Genomic DNA, 18,389 nt, shown 5'->3' on the forward strand with positions numbered 1-18,389 from the left:
TCAGGGCTTTGCTCTCTGCTTTGCTTTGTGCCACGGGACCGGGCGCACACACACCTCTCAGGCTGGTTACTGTAGAAACGAAATTAGCACAGGGAGGGAATGCAATCCCAGAGCTAATTAAGGTAATTACAGCTTCACACCAGCTGCTCACGAGGTCCAAGGACCTTCTGTAACTTGTGGAGGGGATCAGCCGCTGCTGGGGGGAGTCTTTAAAGCCTGGATTCTGCTGCGGTGCCACCCCTGGGCTCCCACGGACCACAGCACATCAGTGCCAGCACTGGGGACAGGATGTGCCACACGGCACCAAGTGACACCGCACAGTCAGTGCCCCAGGTGTGCTTCCTCCAGGTGTTCTGGCCCCATCACAGTAACAGAACCCAGGGTGGGTTTGGATTTGGAGTCCCAGCAGCAGTGGTGTCCCGTTAGGACATCCATCTGGCACAAACGCTGGCAGCACAGGGATGAGAACTGGGGATGCACTGACCTGGGGTGGGGAGCTGCATCCCCCAGGGTGAGGCTGCGGGGAGGCAGAGGAATCTGGGGGTGTCAGGGATGCTGGGGGGGATACGGGGCTGCAAAACAACAGAGATCAGCCCAAGTGGGACCCAGTGGGCGGGGACAAGGCAGCAATGGGGTGGCTGTGGGGTCTGCAGCAGGGACACATCCCAGAGGAGGACAGGAGCATCGCCACATCCCCGCAGCATCTCATCACCCATGGAAATACCATTACCTAGCGGCTGCCTGCCCACAGAACATGATTTGGAGCCGATTCCCGACACCGTCCTGGGGCGGCAGCCAGGGGAACGCGGCCAAACATATTTGCTGCGGCCAGCACGGCCCCGCGGTGGGGCGGCGTGGGGCTGGGGGTGGCGGGGGGCCAGGAGCACTCGTGTCAGCAGGCGGTGATTCACCGCTTACCAGAATGCCGATATTTATCACCCGGCTCCGCCACGAGACGAGACGAGACGCTAAAACAACCGACCAAAAAAATGAATAAATAATAATAAATCTAACGCTACGGCTTGGGTGGCAGCATCTCCTCTGCAGATCCGAATGGGTTTCCTCATCTCCTCCTCCCCACCCCGTTCTCTCTGCGGCGGGTGGATTCGGATGGAAGAAAATAAATGCAGCCGCTCCCTCCCTTGCGTGTCCCCGATTGCCCCCCGCTCGGCAGCTCCAATGGGACGCGCCGGTAACGGAGCAGGGAGGGATGTGGGGCAGCGCACCAAAGGGCAGCAGGCGGAGACCCTCTGCTACCGCCTCCACCCCGTCCCCCTCCCCATAGCTGCTTGTCCCCTGGCGTCGCTGTGGCTTTTGATGATCTGGGGATGGATGCGGACGGATGAATGCGGCGCGGAGGGACAAATGCAATGCAGAGGGACAGATGCGGTGCGGAGGGCTGGGTGTGATACAGAGGAACGGGGCTGGCTGTGGTGCAAAGGGACGGACCCATCGCAGGGGCTGGACCCGCTGCAGGGGCTGGAGCTGCTGCAAGGGGACGGCTCTGTTCAGGGCTGCACACGGTGGTGGCTTTGTCCCCCCCGCCGTCCCCACCCCTTCCTCACCGCCCCACCTCCCTCTGCTTCCCCACCCGGGGGCAGTGGCTCCGTCCTCACCTCCCCGTCCGACCCTCCAGCGGCACAGCGGGGCGGGGGGCGCCCGGCCTTACCGCAGCGGCCGGGGAGACGCGGGGACAGCACGACCCCACCCCCACAGGCTTCTGATAACCTCCCCCTTCCCGCCAGCAGCGGCGCGCAGCGACATTTGCAGCCGCCTGCGGGGAACCTCGGCGGTCACCCCTCTCCCACCGCCCACCCTTTTGGGGGAGGAACCCCCCCATGCAGTCCCCACCCCCCCGCCGCCTTCAGCATCCATCCAAGGGCGGGGACCCTCAGAATAGCACCTCCTGGGGGTGCAGCCCCGCAGCCGGGCGGGGGCTTTGCGGGGGCTGCGGCTGCTCCAGACGGGGAAGCGGCACTGTCTGCATCGCTAATGGAGCGGTCCGGCGGCTCCTCCCGTTCCGGGGGGGGTGGGGTGGGGGGTGCAGCACCACTGCGGGAGCTGCGGGAAACCCGAGCGAGGGCGGCCCTGCCCGGTGCGGCCCCGCGTGTGCGTGCAGCTCCCCTCCACCTTGCACGTGGTGGTGCAGGGAGGAGTGCGTGCGTGATGGGATGCGGGTGGAGGTGGTACCGGGAGCTGCGCCGCAGATGCAGATGGGGAGAATCACTCGCGGGGATGAATTTAGCGGGAGGGGAAGTGCCCCCATTTTGGCCACCATGGATGGAGTACAGGGGGCGATGGCCCTGCTGGGAGGGGGGGGGGGGGGGTCCTCTGCCACCCCACACCCCGCGCGCAGTGCTGCTCTGCAGCATTACCCAGCACAGCCCCACACGTCCCAGCTCCTCAAGCCCACACCGCAGACCACCTCCGACGCCCCCACCCCAGCGCGGGGCGGTGGTGCCGAGCGAAGCCCCCACGCTCCGGGCAGCCTCCCAGTTTCCTCTCTCTGTCCCCTCTGGGGATCCAGCTGGCAGGACGGCACCTATACATATACAGAAGGAGCTCATTTCTACGGCGGTTTACTCAGGAGCGCATTCCGTAGCCGCCCGGCAGAGGCTCCGTGCCCGGGGACACGGTGTGGCTGTGCCTCAGTTTCCCCATCTGCACATCGTGGCGTTTTGGGAACAGCTTTCCCCGTGTTTTTAAGATCTATTCCTGGAAAGCTCTGGGTGTCATTATCAAGACTATTTTTAGCGTGGTAAATGGGTTATTAACGTGATTATTTGCAGCGTGGCAATGAGGAATTGCCCCTGGGAGGGGGTGACAGCAGCTGTGCCCGGGGATGGCCCCAATCCACCCCATCCCATGGGAACCCACCCCAAAACGTCAGTGGGGTCCTGCTGGGGTTGGGGGTTCACGGCGCCAGCTCTTGTTTCGATCATGATGATGAGCTGAGTCACAGCTGGGGTGCTGCTAATTAAATGTACTTCTTAATTAACAAGATCACAGAGAAGGGCCTGCCAGCCCAGCTTGGCTTTCCATCACGGCTGACAGAGGCAGCTGAGGCCGTGCCTGGGGTGTGATGAGAATCACAGTGCTCAGCACTGCCCCTGGACCCCCAGAAACCGTCACCATGAGGACAAGGAGGGGCAGCACGTGGCCATGGGATGCAGTGAGAGTGCTGGGGTTCAGCATAGGACCTCTCCATGCAGTGCTGTGACCCCGTGCTACGCTTTGATCCCACGTGGAGCTCAGCTTCCATTGCACTGGGGGTCTCCCCGTGAGAAATGCGGGTCTGAGCAGCTCTGCAGGGCTGTTCCCCTCCTTTGGCATTCTGCATTCTGCTCATGTCCTGTGTGAGAGCAGCGGCACTGAGTCACGTTCCAGTGACTCACGGCTGCCCCAGCCTCCCCGGGAGCAGCACATTGCAGAGATTCCTGGATGGAGGCCGGAAAATAAAATTAAATAATAACAACCTCCCCCCCTCCTCCCCCGTTCCCCAACACACGCGCAAACAGTGAATTCCTGCGCCAATGGGAAACACCTCCTGCATCTTCGCCAGACGCCGCAGTGTACGACCTGGTTCCATTGCATGAGACGCCCTTTGCTGGAGGCCATGGAAAGGAGGCAGAAACTGCATCCTCCCAAAGCTCCCCTGAGCCTGGGGAGAGCCTGCAGCACGCGGTGCAGTGCAAAAGGGGTGCAGTGCAATGCAGAGGGAGTGCAGTGCGGTGTGAGGGGGGTGCAGCGGGGTGGGTGCTGGGGAACCCTCAGCTTTGCATTGCTCCCTGAGGGGGATTTGTGGGGTGCAATTACTAGAGGCTCCAATCTTTTTGCCGTGCTTCGGAAAGGGCTTTATTGGAATGCTCACAGAGCAGCACCAAGCACAGGGTTGCAGATCCATAGGGCAGGTGTGGAGCAGCAGCTCGGCTCCACACAGTGTGGATTCCCCGGATCTGCTCCAGCAGGGATGTACCTGTGAGCCCAGCAGCTATAGAGCAAGCCCCTCTAGAGCCCAGCTTTTATGTATCCCAACCCAAACCAGCACAGATGCTGCCCTGGTGATGCAGTCTGCTAAAGACCTCACAAAGCAAAAAAAAAAACCACCAAAAAAAACCAACAGCGCATTTTGCACAGCAGAGTGCAGCATCTGCAATTACAAAGCAAGAAAATATCCCCAGCAGAGTAGCAACTATAGAGAGGGAGTGCCTATGGAGAGGAGAAACCCTATGAAGCCTGTCCCTTTCCAGCCCCCACCCCACAAAGCAGGCTCCCAGCGATGTCTGTGTGATGCTGGGGCAGCACTGGGGAGGTGACAGCAGCCACACACCTTCCTGCATCCCTGTGGGCCCAGGGATAGGGGGTTGGGGTGTGGGATTTGGGATCGGGGCCCCTGGCTGGGGTTCAGGGCAAGTGCAGGGTGCTGCAGCCCCTGCGGGGATGCTGCTACCCATAGTGATCCCTCTTTGCCACAGTTTTGGGTTTTCTTGGTGATGGGTGGCCCAGCCCCCCGTGCGGCAGCCACATGCGGGTTTCACAACGTATTTTGGTCAGTGTTTACAAGAAAAGGCTGCGGCGAGGGCTGTGGCTGGGGATTCCAGTAAATGGCCCCTGGCCTTCCTCATTCTCAAGAATAGGAAACTGCGTGACTTCTGCTCGGCGTTTTGCTGCGCTGCTCCTGTGAGGGGCCAAGAGGAGCAGAGAAAGTGCCATAATCCACAGCGCTTTGCCCTGTGTGCAAGGCTCTCTTCCCTCTGGGAAAACACATCGGGGGATCGCAGCGCTGGGTCCCACAGTGCCTGTATGGGGGATGCTCACGGCCCACAGCGTCCAGTGGATGCTCCATGCTCCCATAGGCAGCGGGGTGGGCAGGATTGGCAAAAATAGCACCGGGCGCCCTCTGCCCCAGCAGTTCAGTAAACAGGAAATCTATTCTTAGCCCCATTCATGAGCCGTGTGCCGGTGGCAGCTCCCCGCTCCAGGCTTGTTTTGTTCCGCGCCGGCACGCGGTGACGCCAGGGCGGAAGGCGGCCACGCCACGATCTGACCCGAGGGCTCCGACCCGAGGGCTTTCCCTCGGCTCTGCATCCCTGAGCCGCCCCAGCCCCTCCGTCTGTGGGGTTTCCAGGGGCCGGAGGGGTGGGTGAGGATTTGGGAAGCGCTGTGCTGCGTCCCAGCCGTCAGTGGGCACGGTGGGACGGGCTGAGTTGGGTGACCTTAAAGGCCTCTTCGGACCATAATGATTTGATAATCCTACGAACGGGCGTATGGGGATGGGCTGCTGGTTGAGGTCTTTTCCAGCCTCACCGATCCTATGAGTGGGCATGGTGGGGTTTGGGTTGTGACCGGACTCGACCTCAAAGGTCTTTTCCAGTCTTAACAATTCTCTGATTCTGTGGTGGCTCTGTGACTCTGCCGGCCTCGCGCTGGGTGGCACAGTGGGTCCAAGCTCCTCTCACTGCTCCCCAGCGGCACAAATTGCTCCGGAGGAGGTGAAGCCATCGGCTGAGCTCGGCCCTTCCCGGTTTCACACAGCCCCCAAAGTCCGCAGAGCGGCGACGCCACCGCCCGCACGGCATTGCGCGCGGCCCCGGCCCCGACGGGACCGGGCGGGGCGGGGGTCGCGCTGCACGGAGCGCCGGGGACGCGCAGGAGAGCGGATCGCAGCTGCGGGGCGCGGAGCGGCGCTGGGGCGCTGCTGCCCTCGGGCGGCCGCTGTCAGCACTGCGGGGCCGCCGCCCCCTGCAGGAGTCACCGCCCTCCCCCGCCCTCCCGCAGTGGTTCCGCCCTCGCTCCCCCCACCTCACGTAATGGCCCCGCCCGCTCCCCCCCGCCTCTCCCACGAATGGTCTCGCCCACCCCTCCGCGTGGCGCCGCCCGACGTGATGACGCACGACGCACGGCGCGTGCTGGCGCGGCGGTGTCATGGCGGCCGGAGCGGCGGGCGTGCGGCCTGGGGGTGGCTCCGGGCCGCGGGGTGCGTGCGGGAGGGTCCTATCGTGGAGGGAGTGCTGCGGACGGAAGGCCCCGGGAGGCGTCTGTGCTGAGGCAGCTTTAACCGGCGGTGCCCGAGGGTTGAAGTTTCCTGTGGAGGCCTCTTGGATGGGGTTGTGGGGCCGGGCGGCGTTATCGGAGAGCGTCCGAAGGAGGGCAGCGGGGAGAGGGAAAGGAAGAAAGGGCGACACGAGGAGGGGCGGCTGAGGGCCCTCGATTTGGTTGGCAGAGGGGCGGCGCTCATCTCTGCTCTCTGTGGCATAGGAATGGCACGGAGCTGGGCCGGGGGTCCGGCCGTGCTCGGCCCCGGGGGCGGTGGGCTCAGCCCCGGACTGCCGGAGCTCAGGGAGCATCGGGACGCCGCTCTCAGCCGTAGGGTTTGGCTGGTGCCGGGGGTTGGACCCGGGGGTTGGACCCGGGGATCCCTGTGGTTCCCTACCAGCTCGGGATGTTCTGTGGTTCTTGGAGGTGCCGTGCTGCTGGTGTCCGTTACTGCCTGCCCTCTGCTGTGTCTCCGCTAGGTGGGCCCCGAGTCCTTGCTGCTCTGCAGGAGGCAGTAGCAGAAGTTGAGCTCTAGCTTCCACAAAGGAATGGGGGAAGAACGAGGACTAAATGAGATGAGAGATCCTCCCGGTGCCCACCAGAGCCAGCTCCACAGCGGGTTAAGTGAACCGTGCAAAGTGAAGGCAAGGAAACTTTGGGCAGCGCCATGCAGTGGGCAGATCAGCTCGCTGTGGTGCGGGGTGTTGGCTGGGATGTGTCTGTGTTGGACCATAACGTTTCAGGAGGATGGGAGTGCGGTTAGTGTGACTGTTGAGTGCTCCAGCAAAACCGCTTTCTTGTGCCCTGGTTTCCCCTGCTGCAGAGAGGTGCTGACAGCCCACCTCTGCCTGCTGCAATTCCCGTGTCTTTCGTTCACCGCCTGGAATGGCAAACCAGAGCATATTTTGGACTCACTAGAGTCTGAGGTTGGGGTCCAATCCCTGCCTGCATCAGTGCGATGTGCTCAGCCCCAGAGACCCTGCAGCTACAGGATGAGGACTGAGCTGAGCAGAGCACACCAAACGAAGCTGCGATCCTACAAAGGGAGGAGTGTAATGGTGTGGGCCATGGGTAGAGGTTGCAGCAGTGGGTTGTGAGATTCTGTAATGCACAAGGGCACGGAGGCATTATTTCCCTTTTATTACAGGTTACCACAAACCACCGCTAGCAAATAAATATAATAAATATAATTTTTAAAAGGCGGATGTATCTGGATAGCAACTTCTTATAGCTATCACCAGGAAGTGTGTGTGTGCGTATATGTGTAGATAGCTCACCTTTGCAGCTACACCCATCAAGGGGCCTCAAGAATATTTCTTTGGGAAAGTGCCCTACTGGCTGGAGTCCTGTTGTCCATTTCACCCCAAAAATGTGATTTAACTGCGTGTGTTCCCCTGGTTGCCTGGCTTTCCTTGCTGGCTGGGGCACTGGGGAAAGAGGTGACAACGGACAAAAGCACTTTTCGTTAAGAGAAGATGAGCCTGGTGCCAGGCAGCCGTCCCCACCCCCAGCCCACTCAGTGGCATGCGAAGCACTCGCCCGCCTCGCAATGCGCCGGGTAAGGAAGCAACAGCTGCTGGGGTCCTTTTGCTGCCTCAGGAGCTGCGACAGCACCCGGGAGCCAGGGATCTAAATTTAAATCTGTGCTTTGTGTGCTGTGCATGCGAACGCAGCCTCCAGCCCCCAGAGTCCGGCTCCTCAGAGAGGGGGATCTGGAGGAGCTCTGGCTGGCTGGGGCTGGGGGCTCAGCCGTGGGGTGAGAGGAGGAGAAACAGCGTGGGGAGAAGCACCATGGAGCCTGCGTCCCACCAGGATGATGCAAAGAAGAGGCAACAGAAGGAGAAGTCCAAGAAACCGGTGCCACCAGTAGCCCCTCGGCCAGCCAGGGCTCTGTTCTGCTTAACCCTACAGAACCCACTGCGGAAGGCATGCATCAGCATCGTGGAGTGGAAGTATCCTTCAGGTGGGGGTGCTGGGGATCAGGACCCTCGATCTGCAGGAGGAGAGCTCGCAGCACGGTGCTGCGGTGCCATGCTTGGGCTTTGTGCTTGGCTGTGCCACTGAGCCAGTGGGGGAGCAGGAAAAGCAATTGGGGACACCTGGAGGATGTGTAAAGGGCAATGGTTGTGCCAGTTGGGGTCAGATGAGCTTGTGTGGGAAGATGGAACTGTGGAGCCATGGGGATCTTTTATGTGGTGGTGTAGGAGCAACCGGGGTGGCAAGGGGCTGCTGGGTGTGAATGTGTTTTGTGCCTGTAGGAGCTGTGCTGAGAGAACCAGGAGAGCCTGCCGGGGTGGGAGAGGTGTGGTGGGGATGGGGCCAGGCAGAGCAGCAGAGCCAGCCTGGGAAGCAGCAGCTGAAGATGGAGCTGGAGACTGCAATGAGAGGGGCTTGGGGTTAGGCAGTGAAACCATGGTGGCATCTGTTCAGCCTTTCTGACACCCTAGGCTGAGAGTAATGATACTGCCTGCTCTCCAGCTGCCTGGAAAAGATCCTGTGCCATGTCAGTGCCTCAGCTTTGTGGCTCTGACAGCAGACGCTGCAGAGCAGAGATGAGCCCCAGTAATGGGAATGTGTGCAGCGATACCAGACCCATGCACTAGGTATCCCCACAGAAGATGGGCGCAGCTAATCCCTACTTGGCAGCTCTCCTGGCCTGACATCCCTAACTGTCCCACGAGGGCTCGTACATCCTGACCCTGAAATGAGGGCAGTCAGGTGCAGGGGGGTATAAAAACAGCCGAGTGATGCCACTGAAATCCAGTGCCCAGAATTGTTTGTACTGCCCAGGTCAGAAACACCTTCCTCTCCTTCGACACTCCTTTCCTTATGCATTGATGTGAGAGAGGTCCTCTGTGATCTGCACGCTCTGGCCTGTGCTGACTCAGGACAAGGGATGTGTTTCGGTGTGCTGGAAGACATGGGGTCTGTTTCCAACTCTTCCCCTGCTGCTCGGCTGCATGCACAAGTGTCCTCCACACCCATTGCCCATTTGAGAGAAATGCAGCTCAGGGAAGGATGTGCTGGTGGGGCATCCCAGAAGCAGAAAAGGAGAATTCTCCGATTTGAGCTCTGCTCTCCTTAATGGTCAGAGAGTCCCTTTGCAGCATGGGAACAAGAGATCAGAATCCACTTCCAGCACTGCGCTGCCTGGCTAAAGTGGCAGGACCTGGGCAGTGATTCCTGCTCTGCTTATGCAGCTCTCACCAAAAAGTCACGCATCTTCCTCACCCTCCACCCCTGCACCCACACGAAGGCTGTGATGAATGGTGGCAGGGTGGGCTGCTCCTTTCACCCCCTTTGAGCAGGCACCCAGGTGTTGCTCACCCTACGGTGCCCAACCAGACAGTGGCATGACCGCTGCAGCCCTGTGCTGCGTAATTATCTGGGAATGGATATAATTAGTTGATTAACCATAGGGTAGGGAAACGCTAGTATGGCCTTAGGGCTGCTGTACTGGGATGCTGAATTTCAAGGGCTGAGCTGCAGGTGCTCGCAGGAGGCTCTGCCCAGGGCGGGATGGGACTGCGGGGGATTTGCAGTTGGCAGTGTAGTTGTGGGTAGGGATGGGGATGGCAGATCTCAAAACAGCTCAGAAGTGGGTACTGGCTGTGGTTGTAACTGTGGGTTGGAGAGGAGGAGCCACGTGAAGTGTGCTGATTTACAGGTGGAGCAGCGCTTTCCTTTCCTCCACCTGCACTTTGCTCCAGTGCTGCTGATGAGCGCAGGAAAGGCAAACGAATTGGAGAACTGGGAAGCACTCAGCAGTGAACTGGAACCAAAAACTTTTACATGTTTTGTGCCATGCTGTACCTAGAGCTGGCAGCCACAAGGTCGCCAGGTGCACAGAGAAGACTCCTTTGCTTTTAGGCATGTGCACAGCTGGAGCACAAGCCTGTGTGGCCTGGATGCGACCAGCAAAGGACAGCGAAAGAGCATGGCTGGCTACTGTTCTCCCAGGGTGGCGTGGGGTGGTGGGTTTCAGCTGTGCTAAAAGAAGGAGAGGCTGTGGTCCATGGGGTGGGAGCCTTGTCATGGCCAAGGTCCTGTGGGAACGTGAGCCCTTTTGGGACTGCTGGAATGTGACAGCTGAAGCTTGACCTTGAGGTTTCAGTGGCACAGCAGAGCAGTGACAGCAGTAGGAGTGACCAAGTGGCTGTCCCTGGGCCTTGGAGGTAAACAACAGCCCACCCCCTTTGTTCAGAGGTGCCCCAGGGCCCAGATGACCCAATTCTCTGTTCCATGGAGGGAGAGAGACTCTGGCACTCAGCAGAACAGCCATGAGTGCGCTGCTGTGTGGGCTGGGGGACGCTGAGGTGTGAGCCATGTGTCTGCTGGCTCAGCTGCCAGCCTGGGGTGGCACAGTGCACCTGAGGTCTGCTGTTCTGCAGCATCTCCCTCCTGGCAGCTGAGCACTGCAACCGCAGCCAGGGCCACCATGCTCTGGAGTGCAGTGCTCTGTGATCTCTGTTATGGGAGAGGACCTTGAAGTGGCTCGCTGAAGGATGAGTAGGGGGAACTCCCAGGTTTCCAAGTCCTCAGCTGCAGCCTTTCACTCTGTGCTTTGTCCCCTTAGGTCCTGTGCGGGTGCTGCCCCTCTCCAGGTCCTGTGTCTAACCCTGCTTCAATTCCCTGTCCTCTCCAGAGACCCAGGAATGGGCAGAGGGAGGCTGTTTCCCTGTGCTTCCCCCACACACACCCCAGCAAGGCAGGGACTGCTTTCCCATATCTCTCTCTGCTCCTTAACGCTGTTTCAGACCTTTCGAGATCATCATCCTCCTGACCATCTTCGCCAACTGCGTTGCCCTGGCCATCTACCTGCCCATGCCGGAGGATGACACCAACGTGGCCAACTCCAGCCTGGTGAGATTCAGCCCTCCTGCCATCCTCCTCTCTGTAAAGCTGCGGTCAGCCTTCACTGCTCCATGGAGCTCATCCTCAGCGTGCCTGGGCGCCAGGTGATGGCATCTGTGGGGCTGCTGCCCTGCGTGGTGGCACCACGTGTCAGTGCAGCGAGAAGCCACGAATCACTGAGACACCGCTGCAGAATGGGTCTGGAGAGTGGCTGGAAAGAACTGCAGGTTGAGGGCAAAGGCAGCTGGGTGGTGTGAGAAGTACAGGGGAAGGAAGGGTATCTCTCTTCCTTTTTTATTTTTAATCTCAATGCTTCCAAAAGGAAACTTCCTGTTCCAGAAAGGCTGAAATGCTTTGTTTTAGCATATTTGGGACTGAATTGCCTGGCCATTCATTTCTAAGCTGAATTTTAATTCTGGGACATTTTTTTAAAGAGGAAAAAATAAACCACCCAAACCTCTGTTAAGGAGAGATCACTTCTTCCCAGTCCATTATTCCGTTGTTTCCAGTCCCTCCATCTTGCCTGGAATAAGATGTTTTGGTGTGATCCAAATCAATAGCTTTCATTATTTTTAGTTCACTGTCCCTTTCCCCCTCTTAGATGCCGACTGTAGTTCAATCCGTATTGATTTCTATTGTGAGTCTGAGTTTGGGCACTGAATCAAAGCATCCGAATATGTTGTTTATACCAAAATGTTCTCTTTGCTAATTTCAGGACTCCCCAGTGCTGGGGTGGATGTTGTGTGCAGGCAGTGCTGGCGACTTGTGGCTTAAAAGCACCTCTCTGTATTCTCTGTGTCCCTCACAGAAAAATCTTAAAGTGGTCCAAAAATTTGAGATCTGGAATAGCAAGAAAGGATTTTATTTGAGCGGGTTTCTTCCCTGGCCATGGGAATGAGACAGGGTTTGAAAGGTGCGGAGAGGTCTGTACCAAGAGATGGGGATGGCAGTGACAGGGGAGAAGCAAGAGGTAGGGGTGGCAGCAGTGGATGGGATTTGGCTGAGACCAGGATGCAGGTGGGTGCAGAGCCGTGGGACGCGTGGCAGGGCCCTCACTGAGCTCATTGCATGAAGGGATTTCATCTGCTTGTATTTATTACAAATCGTTTTTTTAAATACTCTGCCCAATTTTGTTTTTCTCAGCCCGTTGCCATATCAACAGCCCCGGGTATCAGCAGCCTGGCAGCCCCGCTCTGCACATTTCTTTGTCTTCACATTCTGGTGCCTTCGAATGAGCAATCCCTGCTGTGAGCAGAGCCAGATGCCCATTGCCGCGGGTGATGCTGTGCTCTGCGCAGGGCTGCAGACAGAGCAGCAAAGCCTCGTTGGAGGCATTCCTTCCAGCAGCAGCGAGATGCTGCAATGGCTGGGGGCTGCAGGGAAAGAGGCGGAGGGTTGTGGAGGGTCCTGTGTGGCCTCAGGGTCTGGGAGCTGATGTTGCTCTGCAGGCTGGAATTGTGTTGCATTGCATCGGTGTGGTGCGCAGTGTTATTCCTGCTGCTGGGTCTCATTCAGAGCCTGCAGGTCAGGTTACTCCATGTCGCCTAACATTGTTGAAGCATGTCTGTGCAGCCCAGCAGGCTATGAAGATCCGCAGCTTTTTATAGTACTTTTTAAAGGCTGGGCTTGTTGTGCACCCAGCCCCAGGGCAATGCCAGAACAGGTATCAACCCTGCCAGAACAAAACGTCCCCTGGCTGCTTTCTGCTGCTATCCAGTGGCAGCAATAAGTCTGTCCTGGCTCAACACACGGCTTTGTGGCCTCGTGAGTCTCCTGCTCAGCATGTCCTGCAGCTACACCCATAATGCGGGGAATCCAGGAGGTTTGCTGTGATCTGCCTGAGTGAGAGGCTGTCCCACCTCAGCTCAGTGACACACTGACAGTCAGGACATGCTTTTCCTCTGCTGACATTAGCATCTGTCTACAGATTACAGCTAGACAAGGAAGGGGAAACCAGACCCACAGCTGTAGGACAGGTTATGGGGGGGATCTCTCCAACCAGCACTGATGGAACCCTGCATAGCACCTAATGACCGTGCTGTGAGCTTTCCTACTTCCTACAGAGGTGACACCAGCAGGACAGGTCAGGATGATCCAGCTCTGTGTATGTGATTGGGTCTGCAAAGCACATCAAAGAGCTGGAGCTGTACGGATGCTTGCAGCCTCCAAGGATGGAGTAACTCAGGTAGCAGGGGCTGCCTGCTGTCTCTCTCTTGGCCCAGGAGTTCACTTTTGGATGGCTGGGTGCTGATTCTGGGACCAGCCTGGGCCTTGACAGCTGCTGATCTGAAACGTGTGTGGTAGCTGTGTCTGTGTGTCTGGGATTGCAAGGATGGGCTGTGGGGGATCCGTCACTGATAAACGGGGAATGCAAGCATTGAATCAGCTTAGCTGAACGCTTGCAGTGCAGCCCTGATAAGACCCGTAAGTGCAGTGCTGAGGTCTCTGTTCTCTCCACTGCTTCCCTCAGACCTAGCGAGGTCTGGTGCTGTAGGATGGCAGTCATGCAGGGACACTTGGCATGCCCACTGCTTGTGGATGTGGCAACTGAGCAGGCACCGCGTCTGAGCCTTGGCTGTGGTTGCTGGTAAATGGGCAGTGCTTTCTATTTGTCAAGGCAATGGCCCTGGGGGGGATGCAGAGCCATGGTGTGCTGCTTCCCTCTGTCCTCTGGGTGCCATTCCTGGTGCAGAGCCCAGGGCTGCTCTGTGCCCTCCACGGGGTGCACAGTGAGGAGAGGGGCTGTGGAAAACCAGAAATATAAATATCCCTGTTCATTCGACTGCTTCAGAGGCATTTTAATCCTGGCCTGGAAAGAGCCATCAGCATGGCTGGCTGCAATGGCGGTGACAGGCAGAGCCAGGTGGGCACCCAGCTCTTGGCCGTGCTCCCGTGGAGGCCAAGCTATTCCGGGCCCGGTGGCTGTGCGGGGTGCCAGGATTCAGCTGGCAGCGGGCACAGCTCTGCATGGTGAAGCTCCAGGGCCGGTTTCCTTCCAGCAGCTCAATCTGCCATACTGGGGTCTGGTGTTAGGCGGAGGGCCTTGAGACCTGGGAGGCACCAGGGAGCCACGGCACAGCCAGCTCGTGTCATGGCGGCTGTGGGATGGCTGCAGGACGGCCCCCGGGGCCTCAGCGGGAGAGGCTGTGGGAGGAGAGCCGGGGGGGCAGTGGTGACAGCGATGCTGCAGCCGTGTGGTGTGAGGCTGAGGCTGGTGGCACTGCTCTAACAGGGTGCGTTCTGCTGCTTGCACTCCCCAGGAGAAGTTCGAATATGCCTTCCTGATCTTCTTTGCCATCGAGGCCATGCTCAAGATAATAGCTTACGGGTTTCTGTTCCATACGGACGCCTATCTCCGAAATGGCTGGAATGTGCTCGACTTCTCCATCGTGTCCCTGGGGTAATGAAGGGGGAAAGCTGTGCCGAGAGCTACATCTCCACATTTCCTGAACATCTCCAGGGACGGTGACTCCACCACCTCCCTGAGCAGCCTGTGCCAATGCTGACCACTCTTTTGGAGAAAAAATTGTTCCTAATATCCAACCTGACCCTCCGCTGGTGCAGTGCGAGGCCATCACCTCTCGTTCTGTCACTGTTACCTGGGAGCAGAGACCAATTCATGTTGCTCCAAACTCCTTTCAGATAGATGTAGAGAGCAATAACATTTGTCCTGACCTCAGCTCATTGCCTTCTCCCAAGGGCCCCATTTTCTTGCCCTGGAACCCTCTGTAACTCCCGTTTCTTCTTCCCTGTCCTCCCAGTTCCTGTCAGATCTCCTTGCCCTGGGTAGCAGGAGGGCACAGTGTTTTCCAGTGTTTGGCACAGGGAATGGGCCCACTAGGGATAGGACGGGAGGGCGCCTCGGTGCTCGGCAGAGCTGCTTGCACCAGCTGGTCTCCTGGTCTCCATCCTCATGAACTTCTCTTCCTCCTCGTCCTTCCTTCCTTCTCCCCTTTCCCCTCCCTGCACTGTGCCCTGGCTCTTTCAGGCTTGTCACCATGACCCTGGAGCAGATCAATGCAAAGGAGGGAGGGTCTCTGGGAGGGAAAGGTGGCTTTGATGTGAAGGCCCTGCGAGCATTTCGTGTGCTGAGACCTCTGCGCCTGGTGTCTGGAGTGCCAAGTGAGTGCTGGGCCCTTGTTAACAGGAGGGGCTGTGGGGTTTTGGCCATAGGACAGGTTCCGTTTGCTGCTGGTCCACAACCAGCCACAATATGGATGTAGAAGAGCTGCAGAGTGTCACATCTCCCTGCTGCTTGAATTTGTCAGTGCTGGGATCTGCAGGTCAGCATGCACATAACTCCCACTGTGGCTTGGTGTCAGCACCTTTGGGTGGTTGGTGCATTCAGGGTCTCACTTTAGTTTCTCTTGGCAGAGCTCTCATTTTCCTGTAGCTTATGTAGATACAGCTGTGAAGAGAACAACAAAACAGATGGATGGGCATGAAATAGTCTCCAGCACTGCCTGGAGAATGGCTCTGCTGGGGTGTTCCAGCTGCCTGCATTGCGGGTGGAAAGCAGCAAGAAATTGCTGCAGAGATTTCAGTTCATGTTGGGACTTTCCTTGGTGTGGGGCATTTCAGAGGGGCTGTCAGGAACACAGGGTGCACCCAAAGCTGTTTGAGATGTGGCTGAGACCCTCTCCTTTCTCCCTGGTGCAGGTCTGCAGGTTGTCCTGAACTCCATTATCAAAGCCATGGTGCCTCTGCTGCACATCGCGCTGCTCGTCCTCTTCATGATCATCATCTATGCCATTGTGGGGCAAGAGCTCTTCAAGGGCAAGATGCACAAGACCTGCTACTATCTCGGGACAGGTGGGGCTGTGGCAGGGAGTGAGAAGTCAGAGATACCTCTGTGTGCTTTTGGGACCACAGAGCCTCTGTGGTAGCAGAAAGCCTGGGAGTGTGGTGTGGCAGGCTGGAAAGGCACGTGGTACAGGACGTGGATGGGGTGAGGAAGTGGTGAAAGCCTCTGCAGGAGATCGGGGGGTGCTGGGAACTGCTCATCTTGCCCAACCTGCCACTTATGTTACGGCTTTTCCCCGCAGATGTGATTGCCACAGTAGGGTCAGAGAAGCCAGCCCCCTGCACAATCTCTGGCCATGGGCGTCACTGCTCCATCAATGGCACCGAGTGCCGAGGTGGCTGGCCGGGACCCAACAACGGCATCACTCACTTCGATAACTTTGGCTTTGCCATGCTGACTGTCTACCAGTGCATCACCATGGAGGGCTGGACCGAAGTGCTCTACTGGGTGAGCTTCAGTGGCCTGGGCTGGGTGCCCAGCTCGGTGCTGGTGAATGCTAGTTCTGCCTGGCAGGACGCAGGAGGTTAGATCAGCCCCCCACCGAAAGATGCCCTTCCCCAGCAATCTTCATACTGTGGTGCACATCCCATCATGCGCCACGCATGTCCACGTGTCACTATCCAAGAAGCCTTTGCTCTCCATGTAGACAGACAGCAGAGAGCTCTATCTCCCACCTTTGGGGAAGGGTATAGACCACTCAGTGTTTCTCCAACGAAAAAACGTGTTGTTCAGTCTTTGGGAGACTGTCTTGCTGAGGCTTAGGTATGAAGCTGATGTGTAAATCTGCTCCCAGATGCTTAGGTCTGGCTTTTCCTCCACTAAGGTAAGGAGCTAGGCTCTCAGGTGAATTTATGTCCCACCCAAACACTCCCTTCAGAGGAACAAAGCTTCTGCAGCCTGCTGGGGGCTCCCAGGAAAGACAGCTGGAAGAGCGTTTTGAGGATACATCGTCTGCCTCTCTCCTTGCCAGGTTAACGATGCCATTGGGAATGAATGGCCCTGGATCTACTTTGTCAGCCTTATTTTGCTTGGTTCCTTCTTTGTTCTCAACCTGGTGCTGGGGGTGCTCAGTGGGTAAGTGCCCCAGTCCGTTCTCTTTGCCAGATTGGTGAGCAGTGTGGACATTGCCCGTGTGGGAAGAAAGCTTTGATATTTTCTGTTCCTTGTCCTCTTTCAGTCAGCCTTTTTCCTTGCATGCTTAGAAACACTGAACCTCCAGTTACCTTTTGTACCAGCTTCTGTGACCATCTGAGATTTTAGCTCAATGCAGAATTCCTTTTCCTGCAGTACAAGCACCCATCAGTAGATGCAGCCTTTAGCGCTGGCTGGCCTGTCTAGCCGCAGCCTCCTGCAGCAAGGAGCTGCACTGGTGGTGGGGAGGAAGCCAACAAGGAGTTGGTGATATCCCATGATCTTGGATCATGGAGTGAGGCCAAGATGGAGAACAGTCAGTAGAGCGGTCTCTTGATGCTAGGGGAGTTCAGGCTGTATCCTTGTCCAAGGACCCGTCTGCCACAGGACTGTGGTACACGGCCTCTGCACAGCTTCTCACTGCTGCTTGCCTTGTCCCAGGGAGTTCACCAAAGAGCGTGAGAAGGCCAAGTCACGAGGCACATTTCAGAAGCTGCGGGAGAAGCAGCAGCTGGAGGAGGATCTGAAGGGCTACATGGACTGGATCACCCATGCAGAGGTGATGGACAGTCACCGGACCAGAGGAGAAGGTACCAGCAATCTGTGGGTCGGGTTCCTGGGTGAGCATTGGAAAAGTTGCAGACTTGTTTTGTCTAAAAACCCAGGAAACAAAATGCTTCTGCAGAAGCTCTACCTCAGCTGCTGTCCTTAGCAGACTGCAGGGTTACCAGCTCTCCCACTGGCAGATGCGCGAGTTTCCCAAGAGGGCCTGGGGAAAGACCAAACACGTCTTCCACACCTGCAGCCAGTGCTCTTCTGTTCTGCATTTACTCACATCCCAGCTGGGCCCAGTTTTCTCTGTGCTGCTGATGCTGCTGCTCTTGCTGCAGGGCGGTGTTCCTGGGGCCTGCTGGGTGTGCTGCATCTGACAGTTGCAGCCTCCTGCTCAGCCTGTCTCTGCTGTCTCACTGGGACAGCGGTTCTCCGCGTCTCTTCTGAAGAGGGCTCTCTTCCAGGCGTGCTTCTGGGAGAGATGCCCTCCTGCATGTTCTACCCAAGGGCTCCAAGGACAGCTTGGGCTGTCGTTCCCTCTGTAGGTATGATGCCGCTGGATGAAGGAGGGTCGGAGACAGAGAGCTTGTATGAAATCGAGGGCATGAACAAATGGATTCTCTACTTGTGAGTATGCACAGGTGAACCATCTCCTAGGTTTGGCTGGCAGCCCTGGCTGGGCCAGGCTTTTTGTTGTGTGGGGAGAGCTGGGGGCTGTGTGTTCAGGAGGAGCAGAGTCCCGGGAAAAGGAAGCAGAGGTGGCTTTGCTCTGTTCTGCTGGCACTGATGGCCCTGCTGACCCTGTGGCCTTCTCTCCAGCCGGCAGTGGAGGCGTTGGAACCGAATGTTTCGTAGGAAGTGCAGGCATGTGGTGAAATCCAAGTTCTTCTACTGGCTGGTCATCCTGCTGGTGGCACTGAACACCCTCTCCATTGCCTCTGAGCACCATTTCCAGCCCGAATGGCTGACGATTGTACAAGGTAAGGCCCAGGGAGAGGGAGGGTCCTGGACT

At 57.8% G+C, this 18,389-nt stretch overlaps 1 protein-coding gene across 3 annotated transcripts in view; it reads left to right on the forward strand.

The window, feature by feature from the left end:
* The first annotated feature begins 6,397 nt into the window (after positions 1–6,397).
* The window catches only part of CACNA1S (calcium voltage-gated channel subunit alpha1 S), a 29,735-nt gene continuing 17,743 nt past the window's right edge, over positions 6,398–18,389 (forward strand). For 2 of the 3 annotated variants that reach the window (XM_042837410.1, XM_042837411.1), the window contains exons 1-10: positions 7,507–7,988; positions 10,794–10,899; positions 14,151–14,290; positions 14,879–15,012; positions 15,550–15,702; positions 15,936–16,141; positions 16,665–16,768; positions 17,267–17,415; positions 17,923–18,004; positions 18,197–18,357. In XM_042837410.1, coding sequence (XP_042693344.1) covers positions 7,561–7,988; positions 10,794–10,899; positions 14,151–14,290; positions 14,879–15,012; positions 15,550–15,702; positions 15,936–16,141; positions 16,665–16,768; positions 17,267–17,415; positions 17,923–18,004; positions 18,197–18,357 — 1,663 coding nt within the window. In that variant the 5' untranslated portion in view covers positions 7,507–7,560. Of the gene's footprint in view, positions 7,989–10,793; positions 10,900–14,150; positions 14,291–14,878; positions 15,013–15,549; positions 15,703–15,935; positions 16,142–16,664; positions 16,769–17,266; positions 17,416–17,922; positions 18,005–18,196; positions 18,358–18,389 lie in introns of all 3 variants that reach the window. The other variant, XM_042837413.1, reaches the window with a different exon arrangement.

The sequence above is a fragment of the Centrocercus urophasianus genome, unplaced genomic scaffold, assembly GCF_019232065.1.
Source record: "Centrocercus urophasianus isolate 14NV4802_14NV808 unplaced genomic scaffold, USGS_Curo_1.0 seq_70, whole genome shotgun sequence".
NCBI lineage: Eukaryota > Metazoa > Chordata > Aves > Galliformes > Phasianidae > Centrocercus > Centrocercus urophasianus.